This window comes from Natrix helvetica, assembly GCF_964273705.1.
Source record: "Natrix helvetica genome assembly, chromosome: 1".
Classification (NCBI taxonomy): Eukaryota; Metazoa; Chordata; class Lepidosauria; order Squamata; family Natricidae; genus Natrix; species Natrix helvetica.
Window position 1 is genome coordinate 366,572,602 of NC_138548.1, and position 24,116 is coordinate 366,596,717.

General features: G+C 43.2%; 2 protein-coding genes across 4 annotated transcripts; one reads left to right on the plus strand and one right to left on the minus strand.

Annotated features, from left to right (window-relative positions):
• Positions 1–514: 514 nt before the first annotated feature.
• LOC309384783 (zinc finger protein with KRAB and SCAN domains 5-like) lies at positions 515–11,995 on the minus strand. Of its 2 annotated transcripts, none has more exons than XM_081938562.1 (7): positions 11,878–11,995; positions 9,627–10,228; positions 8,761–8,875; positions 8,334–8,401; positions 6,119–6,248; positions 3,798–4,025; positions 515–1,148 (listed from the first exon to the last, which is right to left on the minus strand). In XM_081938562.1, exons 2-7 carry the CDS (start codon positions 10,113–10,115, stop codon positions 1,000–1,002), a joined length of 1,179 nt encoding a protein of 392 aa, XP_081794688.1. In that variant the 5' UTR covers positions 10,116–10,228; positions 11,878–11,995; the 3' UTR covers positions 515–999. The 2 variants fall into 2 exon arrangements, with proteins under 2 accessions (XP_081794688.1, XP_081794687.1); XM_081938561.1 differs by having other exon boundaries at positions 2,310–4,025.
• A 4,380-nt stretch (positions 11,996–16,375) lies between these two features.
• LOC309384773 (uncharacterized protein) lies at positions 16,376–23,861 on the plus strand. Of its 2 annotated transcripts, none has more exons than XM_081938524.1 (6): positions 16,376–16,510; positions 17,431–18,029; positions 18,881–18,995; positions 19,109–19,176; positions 20,136–20,265; positions 21,779–23,861. In XM_081938524.1, exons 2-6 carry the CDS (start codon positions 17,499–17,501, stop codon positions 23,857–23,859), a joined length of 2,925 nt encoding a protein of 974 aa, XP_081794650.1. In that variant the 5' UTR covers positions 16,376–16,510; positions 17,431–17,498; the 3' UTR covers positions 23,860–23,861. The 2 variants fall into 2 exon arrangements, with proteins under 2 accessions (XP_081794650.1, XP_081794649.1); XM_081938523.1 differs by lacking the exon at positions 16,376–16,510 and adding an exon at positions 16,523–16,875.
• Positions 23,862–24,116: the final 255 nt, after the last annotated feature.

Below are 24,116 nucleotides of genomic sequence, written 5' to 3' on the forward strand. Positions count from 1 at the left end.
AAGAGGAACATATGTGCCGAATTTCAAGTTTGTAGGCTTTACAGTTCTGGATATTTCATGATGAGTGAGTGGTATGTTTGGTAAACTGGGTATGTTTAGCTTAAGAGAAAGAAGGACTAGGGGAGACATGATAGCATTGTTCCAATATCTCAGAGGTTGCCACAAAGAAGAGGGAGTCAAACTATTTTCCAAGGCACCTGAGGGTAGAACAAGAAGCAATGGGTGGAAACTAATCAAGGAGAGAAGCAACTTAGAACTGAGGAGAAATTTCCTGACAGTGAGAACAATTAATCAGTGGAACAGCTTGCCTCCAGAAGTTGTGAATGCCCCAACACTGGAAGTCTTTAAGATGTTGGATAGCTATTTGTCTGAAACGGTATAGGGTTTCCTGCCTAGGCAGGGGGTTGGACTAGAAGACCTCCAAGGTCCCTTCCAACTCTACTATTGTATTATATTATATTGTATTGTATTTGGCTTTTATACATACAAGATAGACAGCATTTCTTTTTCCCACAAAAGCTGCTTTATTGTACAAATGTAAATTGTTTTAGTGTACAAAGTTAAAACCCTACGTCGTACTAACTGGATGCTAATTAATACAGCCAAAAAGAATTTAATACATGCCTGGAATGTATCCATGTCATTGGTGTTTACTTGACTTTATTGAAATCAAATGTAGACATCTTAGTCCACATACAAAGGAAATAAGGCCCTAATGTTTGAAAAAGTGTTTTGTATATGTATTTTGGGGGGCTTCTCGTCATTCTGACACCTTTGTGAAAATAATTCTTCATCCTGAAACCCTTCACACTCTGTATTTATACATATGTGACAATATTCCCATATCATGAGAGACTTTTCACTGAAAAAGATTCCATGCTTCTGCATTCATATTGGTTGCTTTAGGTTTTGGTTCTACACCGTGGATGCAAATTGGATTGTTTTTTAGGTATCTTCACATCCCAGAGGTGGTTCCCATTCTCATTTCTGTCTATTTGATCAGGAGGAGCTGAAACAGTTTTTTGTAATGTTTCTTGATTTCATGTTGTCTTGGTCCTCACTGATTTCCAAAGGTGCCCCTTGCTTGATCATTTGCAATGTCAGCACACTGGGGTCGCTTTCATTCTCATTCCACTGAGTATCCCTAACTTGGGATGAGACAGAAAACACAGAGAAAATTATGCAAAATTTAAAGCACAAATCCTTAGTTGTCACTTTTAATTTAATATCAGAATTGTTCAGTTGGAAAATGCAATAATCACATTCCATCTGTATATCAACAGAATTTGAATTCCCTTTGAATTATAGTATTGCTTCAGTTCCCAGAATCTCTGCTACAACATTTCTAATATTTTTTGAGAGAAAGGTAGAGTCCTCTGATAAACTGTAAACAGATTAAGGAATGAAAAACAGAGGAGAAAAACAAGTGACTAAGGAAAGGAAGCAAAGTTTAAACTATGAGAAATGATAGTGGATCCCTCCCAAGATCATCATTAGATGGGAAGAACAAAAAACTGGGGAGCAGGAAATTCATTTGTACAAAAAAGCCCACGATAAAACCATCTTCATAAAATTGCGTAGACTAGATCTGAAAAGATTAAAATGCCAATTTTCTTGTATTTTTATTTCCAGTTGGAAACCAGGATGTACAAACTTAAGGGAAAAATTTGCTTTATTTGTAAATTCATCTCCCTGGGGTTACGGGTTATGATGGTCAGACTCAAAACTCTAGAGCTTCAGTATACAAAGAAGGAAATATATAGGTAAAAAGTAAAGGTTCCCATCGCACATATGTGCTAGTCGTTCCCGACTCTAGGGATCAGTGCTCATCTCCATTTTAAAGTCGAAGAGCCAGCACTATCCAAAGAAGTCTCCGTGGTCATGTGGCCAGCATGACTAAGCTCTGAAGGCGCACGGAACGCTGTTACCTTCCAGTGGTGGTTTTGTGCTGGTTTTACTACCGGTTCGCTTGTGTGCGCGTGTGCTCTCTTGTGCGCGACGCTTCTGCGCATGCCTCCCGCCACCGCCACTACCGGTTCGGTCAAACCAGGAGCAATCCACCTCTGTTACCTTCCCACCCAAAGTGGTTCCTATTTTTCTACTTGCATTTTTACATGCTTTGAAAATGCTAGGTTGGCAGAGGCTGGGACAAGTAACGGGAGCTCACTCCGTTACGTGGCACTAGGGATTCAAACCACTAAACTGCTGACCTTCTGATTGAAAAGCTCAGCTTCTTAGCCACTGAGCCAATGTATGTCCCTCATACATTGAATTTACCAATTAATTCTGGAATTTACATTGGTTCTCACCCAAATGGATCTGTGTATGAGAAATTAGGTCATTGGCCATCCTGAAGCTCTTTCCATGCTCCGTATACTCGTATGGCTTTTCTCCTGTGTGAATCCTTTTATGAGAATTAAGATTACCCCTCTGAGTAAAGCCTTTTCCACACTCCAGGCATTTATATGGCTTCTCCCCTGTGTGAGTTCTTTTATGGGAATTAAGATGACTGCTATTAGTAAAGCCCTTTCCACACTCCGGGCATTTATATGGCTTCTCCCCTGTGTGAGTTCTTTTATGGGAATTAAGATGACTGCTATTAGTAAAGCCCTTTCCACACTCCATGCATATATATGGCCTCTCTCCTGTGTGAATCCTTGTATGTCTCATAAGCGAAGCTTTTTGACAGAACCCCTTTCCACAGTCTACACATTCATATGGCTTCTCCCCTGTGTGGATTCGTTTATGAACAGTAAGAGATCCACTTTCATAGAAGCTCTTTCCACACTCCATACATGTGTACGGCTTCTCTCCTGTGTGGATCCTTTTATGAACAGTAAGAGACCCGCTTTCACAGAAGCTCTTTCCACATTCCAGACATTTATAAGGTTTCTCTCCTGTATGGGTCCTTTTATGGGAAGTAAGAGTACTGTGGTAGCTGAAGCCCTTTCCACACTCCATGCATTTATATGGCTTCTCTCCTGCATGGATCCTTTTGTGGGAATTAAAATGACTGCTTTGAATAAAGGTCTTTCCACACTCCATGCATTTATATGGCTTCTCCTCTGAATGGATCCAATTATGGGAAATAAGATCACTGCTGTTAGTAAACGCCCTTCCACACACTCTGCACTTATATGGCTTCTCCCCCGTGTGAATCCTTTTATGACAAGTAAGATTACTGCTTTGAATAAAGGTTTTCCCACATTCCATGCATTTATATGGTCTTTTCCCTGCATGGATCATTTTATGGAAAGTAAAAGAACTATTTTGACTGAAGACCTTTCCACACTCCACACATTTATACGGCTTTTCTCCTGTGTGGATCCTTTTATGTCTCATAAGGGATGAATTTTCACAGAATGCCTTCCCACACTCTGAACATTTGTATGGCTTCTCTCCCATGTGGATCTTTTTATGGGAAGTAAGGTGGCTGCTATTTGTAAAGCTCTTTCCACACTCCATGCATTTATATGGCTTCTCCCCTGTGTGGATCCTTTTATGGGAAGTAAAGTAACTCCTTCGACTGAAGCTGTTTCCACACTCCATGCATTTATATGGCTTCTCCCCCGTGTGGATTCTTTTATGGGAAGTAAAGTAACTCCTTCGACTGAAGCTGTTTCCACACTCCATGCATTTATATGGCTTCTTTGTTGGGTGGATCGTTTCGGGAGAGGTAAGGGATCCAGTTCCATGAGAAGGAATGAAAGTACAATTGTATTTTTTTCCATTGTCTGTACATATATAATCATTTCCTTTTGTTTTGGCTGGATAATGTTCATTTGCATCTAATTTACCACTGAAAGGTCTTGTACTTTTCCCAAAATCTTTGTTCTTTATCTTTCCACATTCAGCAAGGAAGTTTTGCACTGGAGCATCAATGGAAGATGAACTTTCCTCGTTCCACTCATTTGAGTGGCTTCTCTCGTAGCTTTCTAGTTTCATTGCAGGCTTCTCTGTTCTGTCTCCAGAGGAGTTCATTAGGAATGGTTCCCCAGAATCCTCTTTTTCCTTCCCATTATTACCTTCAAATGAAAAGAGAAATGAAAACAATAGCAAAGTTAGGGAAAAGATCAAACTGTGGGAAGTGCTAAGAATTTCCTTATGGAACTCTGCCAAATTCCACTGTTCCAATATCTTGAACTTCTTCATGCTTGCACAGACACAGATATAATTTCTATATTTATGACTCAATTTTTTTTTTGAAAACATCTTAAACATTCTGAAAAAACCTAAAACAGCCTGAAAAGATCTATAGCATCCTTTTTTCTTGATAATTATTAATACATATTCAAATCTAATCCATAGTCAGCTTGAATTACGGAAGAATCATGAGAAATATCCAGGAAATCAAACTTTTATTACAATCACTGACCAGGATAAGGGTGAAATACAACCAAGTAGTAATTTCTTCAAAATGCTAAAAATATAAAATATGTATATAAAACCAAAAATATTGGATTACCGTATTTTTTGGAGTATAAGATGCACCGGAGTATAAGACGCATCAAGATTTTGAAGAGGCAAATTAAAAAAAAAAGTTTTTGCACTCTGCAGACCTCCCCAAAACTGCCGTTTTTTCACGAAAATGGGCCCATTTTTTGTCAAAAAGAGGGCATGCGTAGCCTTTAGGAGACTTGTAGAGTGCTGGGGGGGGGGGCAAAAACGAGCAAAAAAGGCACATTTTTCGCAAAAACAGATCCATTTTTTGTCAAAAAAAGGGCATGCATAGCCTATAGGAGACTTATAGAATGCTCCTGGGGCTGGGGTAGGGCACAAATAAGCAGAAAATGGCCCATTTTCCATTCATTTTTGCCCTCCCCAGCCCCCAGGAGCACTCTGGAAGCTTCCTAAAGGCTATGCACAGCCATTTTTGCAAAGGGGGCGGGGTTTCAGGAGGCCAAAAATACTGTATTCAGTGTATAAGACGCACCCAGATTTTCACCCTCTTTTTTGAGGGAAAAAGGTGCGTCCAAAAAAATACAGTAAATATCAAATTTTTAATTTAAATTATCTAGTAATTAATAATTATGATTATACCATAAAAGATATAGATGAGGGCATAGAAGGTAAACTTATCAATTTTGCAGACAATACCAAAGTAGGAGGAAAGCCAACACTTTAGAAGATAGGCATGAACACTAGTCCCTCTTCAATGAAATGCAATTAAGTGGCGAGAAAAGGTTTTACACTTAGCCAAGAAAAACCAAATGTACATGTATAGAATAAGTGGCACATGAATCAACAATAATAAGAATTGTGAGAAGGATTTAGGATTCCTAGGGGTAAAGGTAAATGTAAAGGTTCCCCTCGCACATATGTGCTAGTCATTCCCAACTCTAGGGGGCTGTGCTTAACTCCGTTTCAAAGCCGAAGAGCCAGTGCTGCCCGAAGACGTCTCCATGTTCATGTGGCCGGCATGACTAAATTCCATAAGTGCATGGAACTCTGTTACCTTCCCATCAAAGGTGGTTCCTATTTTTCTACTTGCCTTTTTACATGCTTTTGAACTGCTAGGTTGGCAGAAGCTGGGACAAGTAACGGGGGCTCACTCCGTTACGCGGCGCTAGGGACTCGAACCGCCGAACTGCTGACCTTTCTGATTGACAAGCTCAGCGTCTTAGCCCCTGAGCCACCACATCCCTATATTCCTAGGGGACCACCACTTAAATATGAACCAGCAGTATATGAACAACCGTGTGTTGAAGCTGCCAAAAAAGCCAACACAATCCTGGGCTGCATCAACATAGGAATAGTATCAAGATCATATGAAGTACTAGTACTGCTATGTATTGCTTTAGTAAGACCATACTTTGACTATGCATCCAATTGTGGAGCCCATGATATGAAAAAAAGATATTGATACTCTAGAAAGAGTGCAGAGAAAAGCAACAAGAATTATTAGGGAGTTAGAGGCTAAAACGTATGATGAATTTAAAATTCAGCAGATGAGAAGCATCAAAGCAGAGAGTCATTGACCTCTTTCCTTCGTCGGAGCAAGAGAAGGCCAGATTGCTTCTTATCCTTCCCAGAGGACATATACCATGAGAAAAAGCTGATGCCATCTAATTACGGAATGTTTCCCAAATGCTCTGATTATGGAGTACCAAATCCTTACCCAGAGAGGCCATGTTCCTATAATTTTCCAGCATGACTTCCCAATGCAACGTTTTTTGGTGAGCATCCAGCTGAGACCACTCCTCCTCCGAGAAATACACAGCCACCTCCTCGAAGGACAGAGGACCCTTCTGAACAAAGAAAAAGAAGAACGAAACAATCCCATGAGGATTTGTAAGATCTGCCCCATTGTCTACAAATGCCCAAAGGAAAGCTATGGGCTAAATTAAATGTCTGCTTGGTCGAATTCCAAGCTTTAGGTGAGAAAATGGAAAGAGCTTAAAGCAATGATGGCGAACCTTTAAGACACCGAGTGCTGAAAAGGGAGCACATCTTGTGTGTGCACATGCTTCATATATGCACATTTCACATACGCCTGCGCACACACTTTGCATATACATGCGCACTCCTCTGAGCCACAACTAAGAGGAGCTGCCCAGGGGGCATGCACGCCCCATATAACAAACTTCCAGTTTCTGGTGCGCACAAGCACGCCAGCCAGCAAGTCTTCCAGTTACTAGCTGGCGCACATGCTTGCGCTGGAAAACGGAAGACCAGCTCTCCTGGTTTCTGGCACTGCCGCAGGCACGCCAGTTGATCGTCGTGTGCGCATGCGCGCCAGAAACCCAAAAGAGGAACGGGCGATGCTGTGCATGCCAGCCGACATGACTCCACATGCCACTTTGGGCATGCGTGCCATAGGTTCACCATCACGGGCCTACAGCCTTTGACTAAAGAAATATTTCAGGCAGGTTTTATCCACTTGATTGATCCTAATAAAGGAGAATATTTGTAGCTCAAGGTTGAGATGAGGGGGTTCTTGGTGCTCTCTAACCTTGGTTGTTTTCTTGCAGATGTTTCATTACCTAAACTACTGTAAGTAACATCATCAATGCTGGTGAAGATGTTACCTAGTTTGATAATGAAATACCTGCAAGAAAACCACCGAGCTCAGGGACCACCAAGGATCCCTCACTGATTGATTCTGTAGGACTTTCAGTGCCGTTCAGTGAATGGAGCCTCAGTTTCCTTCTTGATTGATCGATCTGTCTATCTGCCGGCTTTATTGTTGTTAGTTGCGAAGTCGTGTCCTGCCCGCCTAATTATCTGTTTATCTATGTCCCTCCATCCATCACCCACCCACCCATCCAGCGATCAATCATCATACTCTTGTCAGAATCTGGATAAAATCAACTTGCAGATGGGCCCCTCAGAAACACAAGTTCTTCCTGACTTTGCAGAAGGAAATTGGGGGAATTCTTTCCCGAATTCCAAGAAACGGCTGGCTTAGGGTGTCCCCGAAAGAATCAGTTCTGTCCATGTTCATCATCTTCATGAAAATGCTGGAAGATCTGGGGTCCAAATCATGGCGCAAATCAGTGGATTGCGAATAACTTTGCAAGTCTTATCTGGCCACCTTCATTGGATTTTAACAGTCTGCATAATCATTTAATCAGATGGGCTTATATTTCTTATCACTCATTGTGAACAAGGCTTTTTAAAAATGTGTGAGTATTTAGTTACTTTTGAACAACATGGCTCCATTTGAAGTTACAATACAATACAATACAATAGTAGAGTTGGAAGGGACCTTGGAGGTCTTCTAGTCCAACCCCCTGCCTAGGCAGGAAACCCTATACCATTTCAGACAAATGGCTATCCAACATCTTCTTAAAGACTTCCAGTGTTGGGGCATGCACAACTTCTGGAGGCAACTTCTGCTCCACTGATTAATTGTTCTAACTGTCAGGAAATTTCTCCTCAGTTCTAAGTTGCTTCTCTCCTTGATTAGAGAGAAGCAACTTAGAAGTTAAAAGAACTAGCAAAAGAATGGGTCTTATGATGCTGCTGCTCTTATCCATTGAGGCATTTTTTAAAACATTAAGTATAAAGTAGGGAGGGCAGCTAGTGCAACGAGAGTTAAAAATCAGACTTAAAAAAATTCCCCATAAGGAACTCAAGAGTTGAAATAACAAAACAATGCATCTCCAACGCAGACTTTAGAAGAAGCTAACCTGGCTGAATCCTGAAGATTGAATCTTGAAGATTCAATACTTGAATCTTCTATTCCCCTATCTGTTTCGCTCAGGAAAAAAAGAAAACGTCCAAGTCAACAGACGTGGGGGGGAAATAGGAGATTGTTATGTACTCTAGACTGACTTCCCAAAAGGAAAGACAGAATACAAATCTTAATAAAATAAATCTCCTGCTCTTACTTGAGTTTCAGCTGCGTCATCCACTGTTTCAGCACTACCATAAAGGCCACACGTCGTTCTATGTTTCACTGCGAGGAAGACAGAATTTTAAGATGCATACTTGAAGGAATAGGGAGAAGTGTTCTATAGGACAAAGAAAATAAGAAAGAGCATTTCTCTGGGGAATGGGACAGAGGTGGAATTCAGCAGGTTCTGACCAGTTCTGGAGAACCGGTAGCAGAAATTTCAAGTAGTTCGGAGAACCGGTAAATACCACCTCTGACTGGACCCGTCGCCATCTATTCACTGCCTCCCAAGTCCCAGCTGATCGCGAGGGAGTGGGGATTTTGCAGTAACCTTCCCCTGCCACGCCCACCACGCCACACCCACAGAACTGGTAGTAAAAAAAATTGAGTTCCACCACTGGAATGGGAAGACCTTGGTTTACCTTCTGAGGTGTCCTGTCTTGGATCTTCCTGAAGGATCCTCCTGGAAAACAGCTCCTGAAAGGGTTTTGATGGATTCCTCCTTCTGTCAGGATCTCTGATCTCCATATTGAAGGACTTAAGTGGCAGGAGGGGAAAAAAAAGAATCACAGGATATCAAACAACATGAAGTAGATTCTTTTTCTCCAAACATAACTTCAAAGCCCTCAATGACATCAGTGGTGCTGGAAAGAAAGGAACACTTATGCCAAATATAACTTCCAAAATGGATAAGGGCTATAAAGCACTGTAAAGTGGTATATAAGTCTAAGTGCTGTTGCTATAATGGAACAATATCTACAAAAAATTAATGAAACAAATCCATGTATTATGAAAGGCAAGAAAAGTGTGGTAAGGAAGGTTGAAAAATTCAAACACATACCATATTTTTTGGAGTATAAGACGCACCGGAGTATAAGATGCACCAAGATTTTGAAGAGGGAAATTAAAAAAAAAGTTTTTGCACTCGGCAGGCCTCACAAAAGCAGGCCCGTTTTTTGTCAAAAACAAAGGCATGGATAGCCTTTAGGAGACTTATAGAATGCTCCGGGGGGGGGGCAAAAACAAGCAAAAAACAGCCCATTTTTGTTCATTTTTGGCCTCCCCCAGCCTCCAGGAGCACTCTGAAAGCCTCCTAAAGATATGCACGGCCATTTTTGCGAAGGGGGTGGGGTTTCAGGAGGCCAAAAATGCTGTATTCAGTATATAAGACACACCCAGATTTTCACCCTCTTTTTTGAGGGAAAAAGGTACGTCTTATATTCCAAAAAATATGGTACTTTAGTCTCTTCAAACCCTTTCTGGCCTGCCTTAGATGAAGGTCTCTCACCTGCAACTCGACCTGCTCCTTCTGCTCCTCTGTCTGGCTCAGGAGGAAGCCTTCAGCCAGGGCCACTGCCTGGGAGCTGGTCTCCGCTCCACACTCCCTCACCCAGCCCTCCATCTGCAGGGGCAAAAGGACCAGGAGCTGCTCCAGAACCACCAGGTCCAGCATCTGGGCTTTGGTGTGCTTTTCTGGTCTCAGCCATCGCTTACAAAAATCCTGGAGTCGGCTGCAAAGTCCTCGGGGGCCCTCAGCCTCCACGTATCGGATGAAATTCCCAGGCTGAATTTCGGAAGGGCGGATGGTTTCCTCCACCAAGATCTTCTGCCCAGTCCTTGTCCAGATCTCCCCACAGTTCCCAGACTGAACAGCAAAAGGACCTTTTCCAGTTCCCTGACTTGCTAAAAGTTGTGTCTCCATTCTTTCTCTGTCCTGAAACGCAACTCCAAATGGGTCCATAGGATCTTGTGGATCTCCAAATGCTTTTTCATTCATAGGGCCGATCCTGTATCCATCGGAATGACAGCAGAAAGCTTTTCAGCTCTTCTCCCTGCCCCCAAGAGATAATTTCATATGGTAAGAAGTTCAAATGACTCCACTTTGTGTATCTGAGATGGGAAAGAAAATTAATTCCAAGAATTAAAAGGTGTAGATTTAACTATTGCACAACACCTGTCCAAATGGAGTGAAATATTTTTTTCTGATCTGGTGTAGGTTTGAAGTGACTGAGGTTGTGTGTGTGTGTGTGTGTGTGTGTGTGTGTCTATTTCTTCCGCTGTGTGCGCATGTCTCTCTGTATTGCAAAATATGATATAAATTTCCATCAAGCACTTGGATTGCCTAATAAATCCATGTTCTTACTTCTCTGAGCTTCTTTTTTAAAACCTAGATATATTTAGGCAACAAAAATGGAATGCACAGGTACAGCATAGGTGGTACCTTGCTTAGTAGTAGTAACTGTGAAAGGGATCTTGGAGTCCTAGTGGACAACCATTTAAATAGGAGCCAGCAGTGTGCAGCAGCTGCCAAAAAAGCCAACACAGTCCTAGGTTGCATAAACAGAGGGATAGAATCAAGATCACGTGAAGTGTTAATACCACTTTCTAATGCCTTGTAAGGCCACACTTGGAATACTGCATTCAGTTCTGGTCGCCACGATGTAAAAAAGATGTGGAGACTCTAGAAAGAGTGCAGAGAAGAGCAACAAAGATGATTAGGGGACTGGAGACTAAAACATATGAAGAACGGTTGCAGGAACTGGGTATGTCTAGTTTAATAGAAAGAAGGACTAGGGGATTCATGATAGCAGTGTTCCAATATCTCAGGGGTTGCCACAAAGAAGAGGGAGTCAAACTATTCTCCAAGGCACCTGAGGGTAGAACAAGAAGCAATGGGTGGAAACTCATCAAGGAGAGAAGCAACTTAGAACTGAAGAGAAATTTCCTGACAGAGCAATTAATCAGTGGAACAGAAGTTGCCTCCAGAAGTTGTGAATGCCCCAACACTGGAAGTCTTTAAGAAGATGTTGGATAGCCATCTGTCTGAAACGGTATAGGGTTTCCTGCCTAGGCAGGCAGTTGGACTAGAAGACCTCCAAGGTCCCTTCCAACTCTACTATTGTATTATTATTTACCTCTAGGCCAGGTTCGCACAACCTGCCAAACCCCCAAAAGGTGAACAAACCATGAAAGATCAGTTCACCTCCAGTGACATGTCAGAAGGTGGGACCTGGTTGAGGATGCCCCCTTTCCCATCTTCAGAGCGTCCTTTGGGGAGACGCGTCTCCCTCTGACACGCAGGCAGATTCACACAACCTGGCTGGAGCCCCAAGTGGGTTATCCATGCGCAGGGCCAAAGTTCCCCCCATCCCCGAGCAGGGCCGGGAAGGAGGCAGTTGGAGAGACCGCCCCGCTTCTCTCCCCCTCCAGAGGCAGGATCGGGCCCTCGGGGAGCCTGGTGCGAATCCTGCCTCCTCCTCGCCTGGCTTCTCTCCTCTCCTGCTGGGCCCCTGCAAGGCCGACCCTTCTCTCCCCCCACACGGGCTCTTCCCCGGACACGGGGAGGGAAGAGACCCCCGGACCCCCGCAGCCTCCCTGGGATCCCCGTTCCTTCTGCTGCTGCTGTAGAGCTTCGCTTCCCGCCCTGCAGGGAGAGGGCTGCTGGGGAACATGGGACCCGGGGTTGAAGCCGGAGGAGGGCCAGGCGCGGGTCTCTGCCTCCTCCGCCTCCCTTTGCACGGGAAGAGCCCCCAACTCACCCAGGGCACGTCTGGATCTGCCCCCTCCAGAGTTTCCCGCAATCTCTCCGCCTCCTGCGGAGCCACAGGGGTTAAGGAGAGCGAGTGCGGAGTCCTAGAGCGGCAAGCGTTTGTGATGTCACTTCCTCCCCTGCCAGCCGTGACGTTCGCCCTCCAGTGGACCAATTGGGAAGCGCAGGGAGTTCCCTTCTCTTGGCAAAAGTCGCCTCCTGCTGGATTTGCTGGAAAGTGTAAGGATTGTAGAAAGGGCGGGAAAGAGGAGCGCGTCTGAGGGGAAGGGAGGGGGCGGGGATGATGGCCTTGGGAGTAGGAGGGAAGGGATTTCTCATTAGTAGCCTGACTGAGATAGGTGGCAAAGTCTCCCTGAGGGAAGAAAGATTTTCGGATTAGGAAAATATGAGATTTCTATCGCTTTTTATTTCTTTAGTTCAATATATGCAGTTGTCCTTCTCAAATTCTCAGTTCTGGGTGCTTAAGAATAATTGGCAAAAACAAATGGTTGCCTGAAGCAAGGAAAATAATGCGCGTGGAACGGGGGGGGGGGGGGGGGGATATCGAAAGAAAATCCATTCCAAAATGAAGAAAAAACTGAGACACTTGGATGTCCCATAAATTTTACCTCAAAAAGAGGCTCCCTGAGGACCTCTCCCTGTGGGGAGAAGAAAAAGTTACAATTACAAAATGAAGAAAGGAAAGGCAAATAGTGGAAATGGAATTTAAAGCTCAAATATCATGAAAGGGGGGGAAATCTGTTGTATGTAGGGTTCGGGCAGAGAATGCATTTTTCAATTTTGACGGAAATAGATTCCCTGCTTCTGCATAAAGGTTATCCTTGCACATATGTGCTACTCGTTCCCCACTCTAGGGGGCAGTGCTCATCTCCGTTTCAAAGCCAAAGAGCCAGTGCTGTCCGAAGATGTTTCCATGGTTATGTGGCCCACATGACTAAATGCCGAAGGTGCACGGAACGCTATTACCTTCCCACCAAAGTGGTTCCTATTTTTCTACTTGAATTTTTACATGTTTTCAAACTGCTAGGTTGGCAGAAGCTGGGACAAGTAACAAGAGCTCACTCGGTTATGCGGCGCTAAGGATTCGAACTGCTGACCTTTCTGATCGACGAGCTCAGTGTCTTAGCCACTAGGGCCTGCTTATTTTTTGGCACTTTTACATCTCAGAAGACGTTTGCCTTCTCATTACTGTTTGATCAGGAGGAATTGAAGTAGTTTTCTGAAACATTTTTTCTTACTTTCATATTATTTTGCTCCCCAGTGACTTCTTGCTTGATCTTTTGCAATGGAGTTGTTTTCATTTCCATTCCACTGAGTATCCCTGACTTTTGACAAGAGGGAGAAAGGAAGAGAGGGAAAGAGGAAAAATTCAAACATTGGTATCTTTTACTAATTCTATTGCGTGTGCATATGAGAAAGAGACCTTCAAGGTACATCAAATTAGGAAATCAAAGACATGCATACTAATACTTTTATTACAAGGTTATAGTAACAGAATCTTGCCAGACTAGATGTGCTATCCCCTCTTTATTGTAATGAGGACCAAGGAAGGTTTTGTCTCAGATTATTTCTCAGGTTACTATTCTGGCCCAGACTAAGGTTTCTTTTACCTCATTGTTGTGGCTACAGCTCTTCATCTTGCTCAAGATTATTCCTTCTCATTACTGTGAGTGTAGCAATGGGGAATTTACAAGCAGCTGAAAATAAAACTATTTTTCTTCATCTTTGCGTTAATGTCCTTTATTCTGTTTCAAGTTTAGGATCTCATGGTGCTTTATAGCAAGGTCCCCAACCCCCAGGCCTTGGTCTGGTATCAGCTGTTTGGAACAGGCCACGCAAGCAATGGGCAAGAGCGCCCATGTGTGCAGCTTCGCTTGTGCGAGTGGTGGATGCACATGCTCGTCCACAAAGCTCCACTTGCGTGAGAGGCATGCTTACGTGCCCACCGCTTGCGCAAATGGAGCTGCATGCACAGAACCATCCCCTCTCCTTCCCTGCTGGTCCGCCAAGCCAGAAAGGTTGTGGACCTCTGCCTTATAGGGTGCCTCAAAGCTGATATACCAGCAAAAGGTTATTTATTTATCTGTTACATTTACACGCCACCCATCTCAATATTCAAAGCAGTTTACAATGTAATAATAATGGAAATATATAAACAATTAGAAATTGTCTTTTTGTTCGTGAAATTTCCTGACAGTTAGAACAATTAATCAGTGGAACAGGAAATTTCTTGTCTTTTTGTTCGTGTTTAGTAGTATAAGTAAAGAAAAACAAGTTGCACATTGACCTGTAATGATTATATAGAAGTTGGATTTTGCTTTGGTTTGCTATGTGGTACTGACTCTGAACTGCTTATGCAGCAGGAGTTTGAGTAACAGAGTCCATGATGCACACATGGACTGTATGATATCCTGCTGATTTCTTATTGCAGCATTTACAGATATCCTACTCTATGTAATGCTTAAATACTATTTTAAAATTTCAGTATTTAACCTGCACTAAATAACCACACCATAGGAATTGTTTTATTCATAAATAGATATTATCCATGCTACCTTTGAACATTTTTCAAAGTTGAAGATAAATAATATAAAAATGTAGGTGTTAGTACTTTTGAAAGCAATAACATTTCCAATTCAAGTCTTGCTTTAGCCATGAAAATCAGCTGGGTGGCTTGCGCCAATCACTCACTCTCAGCATAACTCACCTCACAGGGTGGTTGTTTTGGGAAAAATAAGAGGAAGGGATATTAAATGCATTCATTGCCTTGAGTTGCTTGTAAAAAAAAAAAGTGGGATACAAATAAATCTTGTTTGAAAGTAGTGGAACAGAAGTTCCCTCCAGAAGTTGTGAATGCCCCAACACTGGAAGTCTTTAAGAAGATGTTGGATAGCTATTTGTCTGAAACGGTATAGGGTTTCCTGCCTAGGCAGGGGGTTGGACTAGAAGACCTCCAAGGTCCCTTCCAACTCTGCTATTGTATTGTATTGTAATTAAAAATATAATTAAAATTACAAGAATTAAATACAGACTAAATATTAAAGGCTTGAGTGGGGCTGTAGTAGTGCCTTCTCTCTGTCACTGCACCAACCGCCTGCAGCCAAAAGTGTCTCCATCATGTCCCCGCAGGAAACAGCTGAGCAGGTTTTAAGACTCTTTAAAAGATGTTCCAGAGGCTGTGGGGGCATGGCGGAAAAGTCCCTTCTCCTTTATAGTTAAAGTTCAAATTCTCCCTCCCCCCAATTAAATCAAGTCACATTGTCCAAAGCAGTTGTTCTGGTGGGAAAGTCTTTTGGCTCTGGTAAACCTTGGTTCTCACGCCGACATCTTGGTGTCTGGCCCCATGTTCTATCTCTCCCTTCCCTCTACCCGTAGTTCGTTGGCAAGCTGAGACTCGATAATAGTTGCAACCGCAAGACGCCCTTTTGAAGCTTGACAGTGTCCTTTTTCCCATCCCAGCCTAGCATCCTCACCCAAGGCTCCCTCCCTCAGAAAAGACCGAGCAATGCCAAGCATAACATAGCTGATGCCCCTCCAACTCAGAAGCATTCACCCATTTGTGTGGCTTGAGAAAACCCACAAGTGAACTGATGCCGCCACCACTGCCACTACTACTACGCTTGCAGCGTTCCCATCTTCCACGTCCAGTTTGACTCCTTGCTGTCACCAACATCTTCTTCCTTAGTAGTCCTTAGTCCTGACCCATATCCACTGTTTTGACTCCTCTGGATGGCATCGGTCCGGATGCTGTGAAGCAAGTGGGAAGGATGGGAAAGGGGGTGGTGGTGGCATGCTGTGTTTCCAATAAATTTCCGTTTTTCTGATTGTGGCTTCCCTGGCTGTGTCCCGCCAGCCCTATCTTTCTCCATTTCAGGCGGGAGTTTGCAACAACCACAAACATACACAAGCTATGTTTCCAAGAGAGGCTTCAGGTCCTCTTCTTCTGCCATTTCTGACAGGATTTGGCCCCTTTTTGAGGCCTCCTCCAAACTCTGCGGAGCCTTCAGGGTAGATGTTATTGCCGGAAGATAGTTCGGATCCTCCAGAGAGATTTTTCTCCATCTTCCCAGATGTTCCTGAACACGAAGGAGAGGAAGATGGAGAAGCTGCAACCACTGGAGATGCTGCCGCCTTTCTCAGACAGGGAATCCTTGTGAGTGGCCTTTCTTCTATTCCCATGCCCATCATCCCTGCCTTCCCCTCACGCCAAGGTGCGCTTTCCTCCCACCCCTCCATTCAGTCCCCTTTCCAGCCCTTTGCAGGGTCTCCTGGCATTGCAAAGACAATCCACCAGGGGACACCCTCTGCCAATAGAAAGGAACACCAAGGGCTTCCCCACTGGGCCACAGGAAGGCCAAAGTCACGGTTGGCTTTCCAGAGGAGTCTGCCAGGGGAGTGACGTCACAAACGCTAGCCGCTCTAGGACCGTGCACTCGCTCTCCTTAACCCCTGGGGCTCCGCAGGAGGCGGAGAGGCTGGTGGGGGGAGGTCCGGACGTGCCCCGGGTGAGAGCGGGGAGGCTCTTTACGGGCAAAGGGAGGCGGAGGAGGCAGTGACACCTCCCCCGCCGGTCCAGCTTCAACTCCTGATCCCATGCTCCCCAGCCGCCTTGTCCATGCAAGGTGAATCGGAGATTGAGAGCATCAGAAGAAGAAGAACCGGGGATCCCAGGAAGGCGGCGGGGGATCCGGGGGTCCCTTCCCGCTCCGTGTCTGTGGAAGAGCCCGAGCGGGGGGGAGGGGAGGGTCGGCCTTGCGAAGCCCCAGCAGGAGAGGAGAAAAGCCGGGCGAGGAGGAGGCAGGATTCGCACCAGGCTCCCCGACCCTCCGCAGCCTATCACCGGAGGGGGAGAGAAGCGGGGCGACCTCTCCAGCTGCCTCCTACCCGTCCCTGCGCTTGGATGACCCCTTTGGGGCTCCGGGCAGGTTGTGTGAACCCTGAAAAAAGGGGCATCTTCAACCAGGGTCATTTCCTGGCATTTTATTAGGTGTGAATCGAACTTTCATGGTTTGTTCACCTTTTTTGGGGGGGTGAATTGGCAGGTTGTGTGAACCCTGCTTGGAGGTCAATATAGATCTAGGTTTCCTGTACAAGTCCTTTCTTGTAAAGAAAAATAATGCACCGCGCTACATGCACGAAACAGGACCTATCTGCTTAGTGCCCTCTGGAATGAGCTGCCCCTGCCCCCCCGGAGCTTCGCATAATCCCTGACCTCCCTGACTTTTCCAGCAAGCCGGCCTGGCCTGTTAATTTTATCTAATTTTTAAAATGTTATTGTCATATTAATTGGGGTTTTTTTTTGGGGGGGATATTTATTTAATTTCCTTTTAACTTTTGTGATATGTGTTTTTTAATGTTGTACGCTGCCCTGAGTCCTTTGGGAGAAGGGTGGCATATAAATCCAATAAAACTAAACTAAACTAGTGCCACTGCAGTCCTATAACAGTTTACAAAAATACTTTCTTCCACTGGGATGACTGTTGTTCAGTTGTTAAATTCTCCACTTTCTAATTCTTGGGATTGATTTTCATTTGCATCTCAGGTGCAGAAACTGGAAGCTTGTTGGATTTAGTCGCGGGTAGAATTATCTCTTTGGAGGAAAAGAGCTGAATGGCCGCCTGCAATCATTCCGGTGACTGTAGGACTGGTCCTATAATCGAAAAGGCAGTTGGAGATCCACAACATTCCTTGGACCCTATTGGAGCAATGTTAAAGGACAGGGAAAGGATGGAGACACATCCTTTAGAAAATGAGAGAACTGGAAAAGGTTCTTCAGCTGTTCCACCTGGGAAGTGTGGAAAGCTCTGGACAAGAACTGGGCAGATAATCCAGGAGGAGGAAGCCATCCTCCATTCAGAAGTTCAGCCCTGGAACTTCATCCAATACCAGGAGGCTGAGGGTCCCCGAGAACTTTGCAGCCGACTCCATAATGTATGTAGGCGATGGCTGAGACCAGAAAAGCACACCAAGGCACAGATGTTGGACCTGATTGTTCTGGAGCAGTTCCTGGCTCTTCTGCCCCCAGAGATGGAATGCTGGGTGCGGGAGTGTGGAGCTGGGACCAGCTCCCAGGCGGTGGCCCTGGCAGAAGGCCTCCTCCTGAGCCAGGCAGAGGAGCAGAAGGAGCAGGTCGAGTTGCAGGTGAGCAAACTTTGTTTCGGACTCCAGAAGGGATTAATGCGTTTGAATTCTTCACCCCTCCCTCCCAGACGTCTCTGGCATTCAGACTACTTGAAGATATTTTACAATATCTATATATGTATATGTATTTGTGTTACAACCCCTGGTATGCCTAAATATGGGAGGAAGGTCACTACTCCCTCTTTCTGTCCTTCGGCTCATCACAGAAGACCATGCAGGCAGAAAACCATATTTTTATTTTTAATGTTGCCTTTTTATATTTGTGTTGTATTTGTACTGATAAATAAATAAAGGGAGACTTTAGGCATACCAGGGGTTGTAACACAAATACATATGTGTGTGTGTGTGTGTGTGTATTTGTGTTACAACCCCTGGTATGCCCAAATATGGGAGGGAGCTCACTACTCCCCCTTCCTGTCCTTCGGCTCATTACAGAGGACCATCCAGGCAGAAAACCATATTTTTATTTTTAATGTTGCCTTTTTATATTTGTGTTGTATTTGTGCTGATAAATTTATTTATCAGCACAAATACAACACACACACACACACACACACATATATAATTCAAAAAAAGTTTAAAAACAAAACACCATTTTTTTAAAGAAAGAAAAAAGTATGTTTAAAAAACTAACACATATGTAAACATATTGTCCTCCCTAGCTGAATGCTGATAAATCTATTACAACAATATTAATATTGATATTTTATTAATTCTTGTAGGACGTTGTTGCAATCATTTCTCCCTCAGTGTCATTGATGGATATTGGGAGCTTTGCTATTGTGTTCATAGAACAAGAATCCATGTTTGATGTCAGTTAATTCTTCTTTTCTCCTTCCTCCTATTTCAAGTCCTCCTCTGTGGAGATCAGAGATCCTGAGGGAAGGAATAATCCATCAAATCCCCATCAGGAGCTACTTTTTAGGAGGAACCACCAGGAAGATCCAAGTCAAGTTACCTCAAAAGGTAATGAAGGTCTCCCATTCCCCAAGAGATCCCTGCTATCTTATCTTCTTTTTGTCTTCTGTACAATACCTACTCCTGTTAATTGTGCATTTCAATATCTGTCTTCCTCACAGAGAAACATAGAATGAAATTTTCTGATCTTTATGACGGAGCTGAAACAGTGGTTGAACCTCCAACTGAAGTAAGATTAGAAAAATAATTCATTAAATTTGTATTCTCCCTTTCCTTTAGGAAGTCATACTGGTGTATATACAGCACTGTCTCCTTCCATTGTTCCCTCTTGTTTTGGCCTGCATATTTTCTTGTTCTTGAGCAAAGAAGATTCAAGTTGACACCATAAGTTTTTTGCTGAAATGCAAGAAAGAATTCACACGCCCCACACACCCCAGTTTCCTTCTGGAAACACAGGAAGGATTGGAGTCATTGGTAGATAGGGTTTCCAAGGCCCATCTGCAAGTCTCTCCGGAATCTCAAAATCTTTGACGAGATATGGGTGAATGGGTAGTGACAGCGATTGATCGATAGATAGATGATATAGATAGATAATAGATAGCTCCAGAAGGAAAGTGGTGTAATTAAATTGATAAAACCTGCCCAAAATATTTCTTCAGTCACTGCCTTTGGTCTCTGTCCTCTTTCCCAACCCTACTTTAGAATCCTACCAAGCACATAGTGCTGTGCTGGCGAACCTATGGCAGATCCCTCTCTGAGGGAACTTGAGCCGTCGCCCCACCTCAGCTCCAGCGCGCATGTGCGCACGCCTCCCATCAGCCAGCTGGTTTTCGGGTCTCTGCTGCACATGCGCAGGGAGTGGAGCGCATGCGAGAGACGTGCATGCATGCACGGGGTGGGGGGGTTGCATGTGTATGTATGGGGCCGCATGCGTAGGGGGTAGAGGGCATGTGAGTGTCACACGCGCATGTGCAGGGGGCATGTGAGGGCCATGCGCAAGCAGAGGGCAGGGCGCACAGGGGAGTCGCACGGTCATTGGATTATGGGTGCATGGGCGCTTTTAGCACACGACAAAAAAAAGGTTAGCCATCACTGACATACTGCATATTTTTGCTTTGGGAACTTGTGAACAATGGGATAGATGCTGCATATTCTCCTGGACGTATTCTGTTTTTCTCCCCTGTTAAGGAAAGTCTGGTGTCCTTTGAGGAGGTGGCTGTGTATTTCTCCAACGAGGAGTGGTCACAGCTGCATCCTGACCAAAAAATGCTCCATTCAGAAGTCATGCTGGAAAATCATAGGAACGTGGCCTCTTTGGGTAAGAAAATGCCAGCAATTTTATCAGAATAAAAACAATAAAATTTTTGAAGAGGAAATAAAGATAATGTGATTAATGAATAAGAAAAAAGGTATGATAAAATTTTAAAAAATCACAGGAACGCCTCTGGGTAAGTCTTCTCCCCAATATAGTGTTTGGGAAGACATTCTGCAGTTGAATGCCATCAGCTACTTCTTTATTTTTCTGATTTTATTTTTAAAAATCAGAATAAAAACAATGCAAATGCTGAAGCAGAAATAGATAAAGTAATGTGAATAGGGAAAAAAAAACCAAGAAAAGGGGAAAAAACATGAAAAAGTAATAAAGAAGTGTCTTCCAATCATCTTAATAGCAGTTATAAATGCAATTATATTATAGCTTTTATTGCTTAAGGTTACATCATTGTTTCCTTTCCAAAATTTATCCTTTGTTGTACTCTTCATACCCATAAATCACAAACTGAGTTTTTTTTTTAATTTTTTCAGCAAAAACCCCATCAGGGAGTTTCAGTCACTAATAAATGTAAATATTATCCTTTCTCAGATCAAAGAACTCGATTTAGCCATCTCTGTTAATTCTGTCATCTTCAATCATTCCTCCACTGTAGTTTTTTCAGAGTCCTTCCATCTTTATGGATATAATAGTATTGCTAGTTATCATAGTTAACAGTTTTCTAGCTGTCAGTTTAGTAGTACCAACAGAAAATGTTCTAATTTCAATACAATACAATAGCAGAGTTGGAAGGGACCTTGGAGGTCTTCTAGTCCAACCCCCTGCCTAGGCAGGAAACCCTATACCGTTTCAGACAAATAGCTATCCAACATCTTCTTAAAGACTTCCAGTGTTGGGGCATTCACAACTTCTGGAGGCAAGCTGTTCAGTTTAGTGTTGATCTTTAAAATTCTCTACATCAATCCAAAATTTTCTAGATTTCCAGATTACTACGTAATGTAAATTTCACTCCTTTCAACCACATATTTCCCCATTGTTACATTTATATATTATGACAAAACCCCTTTGCCCATTTTATCATACATTTTAACCTGTTTATAGGTTTTAGCGATTCCATGTTCATCCTTTCTTCACAATTATGATTCAAATTCTCTCTTATGTTGTACTTTTATATACCTTGAATTTTTCTGATGATAATATTTTTGCCCTCCCCAGCCCCCAGGAGCACTTGTAGGTCTCCCAAACCCTTTGCACATGAAGGGGGTGGGGTTTTGGTAAGCCAAAAATGCTTTATTGATTGTATAAGATGTATCCAGATTTTCTCCTTCTTTTTTAGGGGGGAAAGGTGCATCTTATACTTCGAAAAATACGGTATCTTATGTTTACGTGATTCTTCCTTAATTCAAAGCTGACTGGGTGAAACATGTATGGATAATTATAAACAAACATATTATAATATATTGGAATCTGCCAAAATATCATTAGGAAATTCATAGGATTTCTACAGTTTGATCTTTTCCCTTAACTTAGTTACCATTTTCATTTCTCTTTTCCTTTGAAGGTAATAATGGGCAAGAGAACAAAGATACTGAGGAACCATTTCAAGTATTCAATGTTGGAGATGAAATGCAGAAATCTGAAATTCAAGTGGAAAGTCATAAAAGAACCCAGACAAATCATTGGAATCTGGAAAGTTTATCTTCCATTGATGCTCAGATGCAAGACTTTCTTGTCCCACAAGGAAAAATAAAGAAAAAATATACTGGGAAAAATGTAAACCTATTGAAAGACAAGTTAGATGTAAATGAACACAATCCAACAGAAATCAAAAGAGAAGATTATATATCCAGAGACAATGGAAACAATTTCAATTGGACTTTCACCCTTCCTCGTGAAAATGGGTCCCTTACATCTTGTAAAAAGACCCATACAGAAGAGAAGCGATATAAGTGCTTGGAATGTGGAAAGAGCTTCAAAAGAAGCAGTCAGGTTATGTCCCATAACTGGATTCACACTGGGGAAAAGCCATATAAGTGCATGGAATGTGGAAAAAGTTTCAGTGAGAGCCGTTCCCTTACATCTCATAAATGGATCCATACAGGGGAGAAGCCATATAAATGCAGACAGTGTGGAAAGGGGTTTGGTGAAAATGCATCCCTCGTGAAACATAAAAGGATCCACACGGGGGAGAAGCCATATAAATGTGCGGAGTGTGGAAAGAGCTTTATTCAGAGCAGTCATCTTTCTTCCCATAAAAGGATCCACACAGGGGAGAAGCCATACAAATGCAGAGAGTGCGGAAAGGGCTTTACCAATAGCAGTCATCTTACTACTCATAAAAGGATCCACACAGGAGAGAAGCCATACGAATGCACAGAGTGCGGAAAGAACTTTACAAACAGCAGTCAACTTATTTCCCACAACTGGATCCACACAGGGGAGAAGCCATATAAATGTTTGGAGTGTGGGAAGAGCTTTACTAATAGAAGTCAACATACTTCTCATAAAAAGATCCACACAGGAGAGAAGCCATATAAATGTATGAAGTGTGGGAAATCTTTTACTAATAGCAGTCAACTAACTTCCCATAACTGGATCCACACAGGGGAGAAGCCATATAAGTGTCTTGAATGTGGAAAAGGCTTCTGTCGAAGGAGTTCCTTTACTTCTCATAAAAGGATCCACACAGGGGAGAAGCCATACACGTGCAGAGAGTGTGGAAAGGGCTTTACTAACAGCAGTCATCTTACTTCCCATAAAAGGATCCATACAGGGGAGAAGCCGTATAAATGCATGGAGTGTGGAAAGAGCTTCTGTGAAAATGGGTCCCTTATGAGACATAAAAGGATTCATACAGGGGAAAAGCCATATAAATGCACAGTGTGTGGAAAGGGTTTCTGTGAAAATGGGTCCCTTATGAGACATAAACGGATACACACAGGAGAGAAGCCGTATAAATGCATAGAGTGCGGAAAGGGTTTCTGCGAAAACGGGTCCCTTATGAGACATAAAAGGATCCACACGGGGGAAAAACCATATAAATGTCTGGAGTGTGAAAAGGGCTTCAGCCAACAGAGTAAACTTATTTCCCACAAAAGGATCCACACAGGGGAGAAGCCGTATAAGTGTCTGGAGTGTGGCAAGATTTTTATTCAGAGCAGTCACCTTGCTTCCCATAAAAGGATCCACACAGGGGAGAAACCATATAAATGTAGAGAGTGTGGAAAGAGCTTTATTCATAGTGGTTCTCTTACATTCCATAGACGGATCCATTTGGGGGAGAAGCCATATAAATGTGGGGAGTGTGGAAAAGGTTTCTGTGAAAATGCATCCCTTATGAAACACAAAAGGATCCACACAGGGGAGAAGCCATTTAAATGTATGGACTGTGGAAAGGGCTTCTGTGAAAATGGTTCCCTGTTGAGACATAAAAGGATTCACACAGGAGAGAAACCATATAAATGCAGAGAGTGTGGAAAGAGCTTCCGTCATAGTGGTTCCCTTACTTTCCATAAAAGGATCCACACGGGGGAGAAACCGTATAAATGTTTTGAATGTGGAAAGAGCTTCAGGCGGAGCAATGACCTAATTTGCCATACACAGATCCATTTGAAAGAGAATCTATGTAAATTTCAGATTTAGTGTTAGTAGAGGAACGTCGTAGCTTTACTTATAAACTTTTGAGTTACAAACTTTTAGTGATACAAACAAACCTGCAACTCCAACCTAGGTCACAGACAGCTAGAGAAGCTGGGAAAGGGTTAGTTTGTGGTTCATTGCATATGTATGTGGTATGCTTTAAAGTAATCCTTTCCTGCTCTTTTTGATTGCTCACTGTTCATTGTTTAGTAGTTTGGTGACTGGTGTGACCTATAGGTACTGAATGTGTGAAATTAAAC

Coding starts and splice junctions, on each gene's coding strand:
- LOC309384783 (XM_081938561.1), bottom strand. CDS start 10,115: ATGAATGAAAAAGCATTTGGAGATCCACAAGATCCTATGGACCCATTT. Junction 8,402..8,760: donor AAGACAGGACACCTCAGAAG/GTAAACCAAGGT, acceptor TCTTCCTCGCAG/TGAAACATAGAACGACGTGT. Junction 4,026..6,118: donor TAGGAACATGGCCTCTCTGG/GTAAGGATTTGG, acceptor TTTCATTTGAAG/GTAATAATGGGAAGGAAAAA.
- LOC309384773 (XM_081938524.1), top strand. CDS start 17,499: ATGGCCGCCTGCAATCATTCCGGTGACTGTAGGACTGGTCCTATAATC. Junction 18,996..19,108: donor AAGTCAAGTTACCTCAAAAG/GTAATGAAGGTC, acceptor TCTTCCTCACAG/AGAAACATAGAATGAAATTT. Junction 19,177..20,135: donor TGGTTGAACCTCCAACTGAA/GTAAGATTAGAA, acceptor TCCCCTGTTAAG/GAAAGTCTGGTGTCCTTTGA.